An 8,804-nucleotide genomic window follows, 5' to 3' on the forward strand; every position below is an offset into this window, starting at 1 on the left:
TGTGTGGGGTGGTGCAGGGCGAGGCAGGGCAGGGCAGGACAAGACTGGCTGCAGCTGCTGGCTGGGGCTGGGCTGTTCCCAGCAGAGGATGCAGCGGCACTGGGAGCAGAGTGATGGGGGGCTGCAGCCACCTGAAAATTTGCTGTGGCCCCCCCAAACCCTTCCCAGTGATGCCGCCACTGGACCCAATCTCAGCGTGGCCACAGCCTCCATTGGGATCAGCCTAAAGCCACCTCCCAGCCCATAGCTGCAGCCTGCCCTCCCCTAGAGAGATCCAGAGCACATGCCCCCGTGTCCTCGGGGGGAAGAAAGGAACTAGAGCTAGAGCTGGGAAACGGTGCTGGACTGATCCTGGTGGAGACTGAGACTGCACTGTAGTCCTGCTCCCAGCGCCAGCACTGCCACCTGGCCTGAGCAGGCTGCAGCCTCATCCTCCACCAGGAACAGCTCAGCCTTAGCCAGCAGATGCAGCCCGTACCACCCCACCCCATGCTATTCTGGGGGCACACGTCCCAATGCCTTCCCAGGGTGACTGCCCTCCACTCCACACCCTCCAAATGACCCACCCACAGCTCCATCCTGCCCCACCCTGGCTGTGCAAGGCCTGTGTCTGCTCTAGCTCCAACTCCCTCTCTAACCACTGCTGCAGCTGCCCATCCTGTCCCACATTTGGGCGGGGGCACGTGACCCCAATCTGTGTTTAGCAGAGGTGGCTCCCATTGACGGCTGGGCTTTGCACCCAGAGCCCTGCTGCAACTAGCTCGGGAGCGGCTGAATGTACATGGTGTTGGGTCACTCCCTGAGCAGTTGCAGCAGGGCTCAGGGTGCAAAGCCCAGCCTGCAGTGGCAGCTGCCTTTGCTAGGCACAGATGGAGGAGAACATGCCCCCCAGGGCCTCTGCTGGGGTCCACCCCCCCTGCCCCTGGATGAGCTGCCCAGGCTCGATCCTCCCACCACTCGCCCAGCCAGGGCACTCCCACTCACTGGGCTGCTCCTGCACTCAGTACCTCACCGTGGGGGCCTTGATCTGGCCCTTGCCCCTTCCCTCCCCCTCCAAATGACCTGATGGGGGAGGGAGGGGAGGACATGCGCATGCAGGGACATGCTCAGCCCCCCTAGCCCAGGATTGACTGCAAGAGGTGCCAGCATTGATCTGTCTATCCTGCTTGACCAGTTGGTGACCACTGTCCTAGAGAATATTACAAATAGGTACCAAAAAAAACTGAAATAAAAAGCTAGAGTGGATTTATTTTTGCCAAATAAGCTGTACACTAATACAGCATCATCACATTGTGCCCTCTAAGCCAGGAACAGAAAAATTTTTTAAATATATTGTTATCATAAGAAAACAAATGCTTGTTTCCCTCCTCTCCAAAAAAAGACAATAAAATATACTTCACAAAAAATACTCTATTGAATGACACAGCAAAAAGAAGCAGATATAATATGGATACAGACAGATGAAATATATGAAGTGCCTTTACATGGTTTCAAAAGACAAGTTAGGTGGAATACAATCCTCCAAAGAGTGACAAAAAGTACCTGGAGGGAGCAGGTTCTATTCCGTACTGTTTTGTCCTACCTGACATGTCTATGATAGGTTAGTCTTCCTTGCATCCCAGAATACAGTAGTCCCCCTATAATAGAATAATCTGGCCCAAACCCTACCTCACCTTGCAAAGGATTCATGACATCCAGGGTATGGGCAGGAAACCATACAGGAAGATTCTTAAAACACAAAGTTAAGAAAGGCATTAGGCAGCAAAGCTGGACAAACCTCCCTGAAGCAGGACTGAAAGCACAAAGCAAAACATCCCTATTCAAAGGTGGACTTGAGAACCAAATCCTTCATTTCCCACTCACTAGAGAAAAAGGACTCACAGATAATGGAGAACTCAACTAGATGCTGGGTTATCACTCTTATACTTAGAGGACACTATCTTAAGGAACCTATAGTTAACAGCTAGGATGTGTGCAGCTCAGGTGAACTTACAGCATACGATATCACTTTTTCATCTTCACAGGGAAACGGTCCCTCTGAAAATGGGAAGTCGGTCCTTTCTGTCACAGTCCAAAGTAGCTCCTCTGAACTTAAGTTCTTTCAGTGGAATCAGATTTGACTATAAAAGTTCACCAATAGACTCAGAGTTGGAGTTGGAGCTGGAATTGGCAGATTCTTTGACACTGGGTCACAAAAGGTACCTTTTGCTACCCAGCTTTTCAATCTCTTACTATTCAACATGTACAGCTATAAATCAAGAGATTCTTGGTGAAGACTCTTAAGGCATCAAGAGGCTGAACAGGAGGATCTTGGTAATGGACATGACCTACACGGAGCCAGAAGTATTTTCTGCATGAGGACTGACTGCAGGATGCCAACAGTCATCCTATAGGTTGTAAAAGGTGAATCAGTCTCCCTCCTTCAGAATCTGAATAATGGTTACCATGATGACTGTCTTGAACTTGAGCTTGCAAATGAAGCTATTGAGGGGTTTTTTAGGTCCAGAATGGGAATCCAGTCCTGGGGTGGTCCCTGCCAGCTAATGGGAGATTGGGACGGCCCCAGAGCTCAACCCTGGGGCTGCAACGATCAGCTGATCGTTGGTTAGGAGGAACAACCCCCAGGCTAGAACCCCAAGGCAATCCTTGCCAGCCAACTGAAGGTTGGGACTGCACCAGCTCTGGGGCTGCCCCAGCCAGTCTTCAGATGAGAGGGACTGCCATGGGGCTCAAGACCCCAGGCAATCCCTGTCAGCTGATAGCCAATTGGGACCACTCTGGAGTCGTCCCTGTATGGCATGCCACATTTTAAGTTGTGGCATCTTAACAACCAGCCACCAATATAGTACATTTTTTTCAAGTAATATCTTTGTGGCTGCTTTGTGATTTTATGGCACCATACATTCTTTGAATGGGTGACCAGTTGTTACTTCTGGCATGATTAACACTTAAACCCCCCTGGAAAATTAACATGTGCCAGGATCAAGAATAAGATGGCCCTGGATTCCTTCCATATGTAAAGCACTTAATCAGTTCTCAACCTAAACAGCTTTAAGCATTCAAAAGAAGGTCCTCAAAAGCATTTTGCACATTTTCAGGAAAAGCCAATCTTTATAGCCAAGAGAAATATCTTGAAACAAGTGTATAGTTATAGATCACAAGGCACTATATCACTATATCAATAGGAGAGCCTATTGCAGGGGAGATTTTGCTATGATTTTTTCCACTGAAAGAGAAGCAAATAAGGTTTTCTTGTGTTCCAGTGATACGGAACCAGAAACTTTAGTATAGGTGTATATAAAAAAAATCATACCTGAGAAGAGTCCGATAACATGTACTTTAAAACTGGAGACTAGTAGAAGAGTTTTCCTTGAAACAGGTTTTTCTCTCTGTCACTTTTTTGGGTTGATCAAAATTACTGATAATGATGACAAATTTTGGTAATGATGAATACAAGGAAGAAGGAAAAGAGCAAATGTAAAAATACTCTCCTACCAAGTTCTCCTTTCAAGGAACTTGATACTTTTTATCCACCCTTCTAGTGGTTAGGGGGCAAGTAGCCAGCCACATTATTTTGGCTCTTTAATAAGGGGACACAGCTACATCTGTCCGTCTGAAGAAGGATATGGACTCTGAAGGTTCATTATCCTGTCCAAAGATGTTTGAAGGACCTGAAACACATGATGGTCCTGAAGACACTGAAATCATCCATTTAAGAGGCAATAGTTTGTCCAGAGAGGATGAGGGTGAATAAGCTCCTCACAGATCACCCCATCTTAAACCCAAATGAGCCTTTGCTGCCACTGCAATTTTCCAAGCGCCCTAAGACAGGGGGGTACACAATTCCCATTGAATTTCAACAGGATTTTGGCACCCAGTTCCCTTAGGTACCTCTGAAATATTCTTGACTTGATTTGCAGGGGTGGGTACGTAAGCAAATACATCTCAGAAACAAAACAAAACATACCTCAGATGCAAACACTAGAATCACCTCTCAGGTGTAGAAGTTTCATGAAGGAGGCTTGCTTGACTTTAAGAAAAATGAACTGCTCTTTACAAAGTTTTCAATAATTCCATTTCCTGTTAACCCTTGCACCACTATGTATGTTTGGGCTGCCAAACTCAGACACAAAAAGATTGTTTGGAAGGGGAGAAGACAACACAACATAATTATTTTTTTTAGTTCTATGAGTCTTTATTACATTAAGGGCTGTATAAATCTAATTATGAAAAAATGAAACACTGATGCTGAATTTACATCCCCAAAAGGTAAAACTACTTAAATTCAAAGTATTAATTATGCATTAAAATCTTTATGCATGTAGCTGTAAATTTTATGGATCACCAACTACCAGTCTATCTTCACATTAAGAGCTCTGCATATAACCTGTAGTTTATTGCTGCAGAGAATGACAGAGCAGTGTTAGGCTTTTTTTGGTATAAATGTAAACCTAAGTTTACAGGCAAGATTATTTTCCTGCCTGGCTATCTGGGATTCAATCAAAGGGGACCGCTATGGGAAATAAATCAATCAAAACAAGGACAAAGATACAGTATTGTCAAGCAGAGATTATGGGCTCTTGAAGAAACATTGGTGCAAGCTATTAATTCTGGAACACTTTTGCCCTGGCTTCACATAGGCTCACATTTACCTCTCCCCATACCTGAACCTAGAAAAAATGGGGATTGTACTGAGCTGTCAGAAGTTGCCCAGTAGGGAAATACTGGCAGAAACATTCAGAAGGAGCACAAAGATAACAAACCTGAATGGGATTAACTGGAACCTATGGAAGATTGACACAGCCTTATTTTTAGCATTTGCATGTTGTGCTCTCTCTCTTTAGGCAAATACATAATTATTATTTTTTTAGAAACCAGTTATGCCTTGCTTTAATCATCTCATTGGTAATAAGCCTCCAGACAAAATAGAATATTTGGACCAAAAAATGTAAAATAACAGTGAAACAGGAGACTGCCTCTCAGAGATCCAGTTCAGATATGTCCAGACAGTGGATTTCACTGACAGATGCAAGACCAAGGAGTATACTCATGAGGGGCTATAAAAGGGTCCAAAGACCAACTTGCCCTGCAACAATAACAACTACACATAAATTAATTAAATGTAATGTTTCTGAGGGCATCTTACTGTGAAAAGTACTAATAGATTTATTTTGAGATTTAAAACATGAGTTTCCTTCTACTTCAGTGGCAAAAGAAACGGTTGAGTGATGAATTCACAGGAAAAACTAAAAAAAAAAAAAGGTCAAAGAGATTCCTAAGGTTCTTTAACAGACAATGTTATTGACCCTCTGTTCAAAAGTATTCATAACTACAGACACTGAAGAGGTTGAAAAAAAATGTGAAAGCTACTAAAAATGAAGAGCTTATATCTTACATATATTTGTGGCTTGAACAATAAGTCAAATAAAATGAGTGTAAGAGTCCCTCCACACATGCAAGTCAAGGCATGATCAGATCTGATCATGATCCACGTAATCACACACATTCATTAGAAGGAGGTGTGATTGTAGGATCGCATATAGGATCCCATCATGCCTTGTTGCTGGTGCAGGAGAAGTTTGGGATCGTGGCTGGGAGCTAGGGTGGCCACTGGTCCTGTTTTATACTGGATTACCCTGTTTTTACATGCTTTGTTCCCCTGTTCATTTCTAAATAAGGAAAGGACTGCAAAAAGTCCTGTTTTTTAAGTTCATTGGTAGAAATACAAGTCAATCATTTGTCCTCAAGATTCTATTGGCTGTGTGTAGAGGTAGGATGGTGCACAGGCAGGAGAAGCAGAGTTCCAAGCCAGCCAGCCAGGGAGGGATGGAGGTGGCTTTTTTGGGTGGCCCTGCCCCTTACTGCAGATTGGCTAAGGGGGCTGGTGGTTTCCCCTACCACTACCAAGGGGTGTTCTGTATTCTGGGAATGCATCAGTGGCACCCTACTGGGAGCCCTCTCAGCTGATCCAGGCTCCCAGCTGCAGAGGTACACCTGACCACACGTTCAATAAATGATGTCACAAGAACCAGCCGCAAAGTTATTCCACTTTTTTTGTGGAATACTTTGTGGCTTGTTCCTTGTTTTATGACACCATTAACTGCTTTAACGTGTGGCTGGGTTACAGCTTAAGACATGATTAATTGGTTAATCGAGTCTTAAGTGTAATGTGTAGCAGAGGCCTCGGGTAAATCTCATTTTACTCCCATTACATTTATTATATGCCAATATTCCTTTAATAATAAAAATAGAAGGCTAAAATGGGCTTAGGAAAATTAACATACCTACTAAGAATTAGCATCACACCAATATAAACAACATTTTTCTGCTGTACTTCTTAATTTTCTTTCACTTGTTAATTTTTCATGCATTTGATTTTGCAATCTACGTACGTTAGGGTAAGTACCTATGGCACGTATTGAACACTTTTTCTAGTGACTTACGAACGTTTTGGAGCATGACGACATAATGCTTATGAAACCAGAAACTTCAGAATATTTTGGTCTATGATACAGGCTTTGGTGTAATCTGTTCCACTACATCTGATGCTTTCTACCCTCTGACATCCCACCAAGTGAGGATGTCAAGGCAGAAGTAGCAAAGTAAATATCTTTTGTTGAAGTGCTTGCTGTGTAGTGCAAAATTAATTACAGTTTCTTATCTACTGGTACACATTTCATCTTTGTTGATTAAATAATGGAAAGTATATAGTCTATAGGGGAAAAAAATCATTCAGCACAAAAATAAAGTCCTTTTTCATGTACACAGTATAGAACGATACACTGAAACAGCAGTAAACTGTTGTATATTTAAGCCACCTCACAAAGCCTCTATTGCATCTTGAACATGTTCACACAGAGAAGCTACAGTCGCTTTGCTTATCAGTTCTTGATTACAAGGGAAAGGAATGACTGCATAATACACAATGATATTTATATCAAGGCAGAGGAAATGGTTAATGAGGCAACAGACTCTCAGGTCCTACCAACTGCACACAAATGAGTTGACTGTGGCCAGAACCATCAAAGCTCATGCCAGTCTCCAAACATACTTGTTCCAAAGTGAAGCTCCTAAATAAAATAACCAAATATTTCAAAGAGTCAAATATTTCTGCCTCAGCAAGAACAACCTTTCTAGGAAGTGAGGCATGAGTGACAAACCTTCCCCTGAAATTTACGTTCTGCATTCCAAGGTTTGTTTGCATCACCTTCCTGAGCACAGACCTGGGCTATACGCTATAGGTTGCCACACTGACTTAGCAGGCTTGGGCATTTATAAATAGTAGCTAGTGAGCAGGGCTTATTTTTCAGTGGCACTGCCAGACTCACTAAAGACATCCCTGTACAAGCCACAAAAAGCTCTTAGTGATTTTTATTCACCAAAGTCCAAATCTTCCCCAAGTCCTAACAAACTAATAGCACTAGGGGTGGTGACCTGATCTCCACTCCAGTGCCCACCTACCCCCAACTTCTAGCATGACAGAAATCACTGGGGCTTCTTTATGCCCACAGAAGAGGGGGCCAGACTTGTTTTTAGGAGCAGACAATATGCCAGTTTAGACACATAGCAGGAGAAAGCAGTAATGCTTAAGTGGCATAGTACTTTTCATTATAAAGGCTACTTGTGAAGCTCTAGTAGCTGCATTGTTTACAGAATGGGGGAGAGCTAGGGATTCATGGGCAATGACAACAAAATTGGCACCTTATTAATATTTCAAACATTTGATTTTGCAATCTAGGTAGCTTTCTTTTAACACATTTTTAATACCAATAATACAATTTCACGTGCACAGGCCTAAATGTAATCATGATAAAAGAACAGTTTTATCTCAGGCCTTAACAATCTTTGGGCATTCAATATTTTGAAGTACTGAGCCTTCTAAACCATAGATGCCCTTTACAAGATAAATAGTGGTGGAAGTACAAAAAGGGGTCATAGAAATGTAAATTATACATGGGAAAATCTCCAATCATCAAGTATATTGAATGAAACAATGGAAAATAAAAGGACTTAAGCTCTCTTCACACAGTATATACTAAGTAGATCATGCATCAATAAACAGATTCCCTGTCTATAAAAATATTAGCATAATAACGTTACTCCTATTATTTAGATAAAGGATCACTTTTTGCTGCTACAAAAATGTAATGATGTAGCAACTATGGCAATATTCTTACTCTGTTATTTTCATACTATCATTTGCAGACTCCTGGACACAAAGACAAAGTTTACTGGTTAATAAATTTACCTTGTATGTCAGCTTTTTCTTGGTAAAATTGGGCACCATTAAGACCTTTTGAGTATTTTGTCTCACTTGGCAGTCTATCACGATATGATCCAATGCAAGAGGTTTCTTCCCTATTCCTTTAAGGCTGAAGATATGTTCAGTGCCATCTGTTTCATTTTGTAGAATGAGCTTACCCTGTGACAAAGAAAGACGAGAGAAAGTTTCAGTGCTGTGGGAGTCTTCCTGGGCTGCCAAATAAACTCCCTTTGCCTATTAATCTTGAGTCCAGATAGTGAAACAATCTTTCAGGGAGGTGTTCCAATTGACTTTCCCAGTTCATGCAACCTTCTGCTAGATTAATGAAGACAAACTTAAGGAAGAAAACCTTTTTCTTTTCACTTTTGTCTAAATTACAGTGTTAGCAATATAGGGACCTCATACATATTGACTATACACTTGCTTACTTCAATTCAGCAAAGAAATATACCCTCCAATATAATGTTTTCTAAGCCCTCCCTAGTTTTAATTGGCATAGTAAATTAGAAGAAATTAACTTTTTTTCCTCCAGAAACAGCTA

The 8,804-nt window shown here is 42.4% G+C and overlaps 1 protein-coding gene across 1 annotated transcript in view; it reads right to left on the reverse strand.

The window, feature by feature from the left end:
• Positions 1-8,804, reverse strand: part of LOC109302302 (cilia- and flagella-associated protein 47-like) — a 536,681-nt gene that overhangs the window by 504,193 nt on the left and 23,684 nt on the right. The window contains exon 4 of the mRNA XM_019523864.1: positions 8,249-8,422. Coding sequence (XP_019379409.1) covers positions 8,249-8,422 — 174 coding nt within the window. The remainder of the gene's footprint in view (positions 1-8,248; positions 8,423-8,804) is intronic.

This window comes from Gavialis gangeticus, unplaced genomic scaffold, assembly GCF_001723915.1.
Source record: "Gavialis gangeticus isolate Ggan-Ray unplaced genomic scaffold, GavGan_comp1, whole genome shotgun sequence".
Classification (NCBI taxonomy): domain Eukaryota; kingdom Metazoa; phylum Chordata; order Crocodylia; family Gavialidae; genus Gavialis; species Gavialis gangeticus.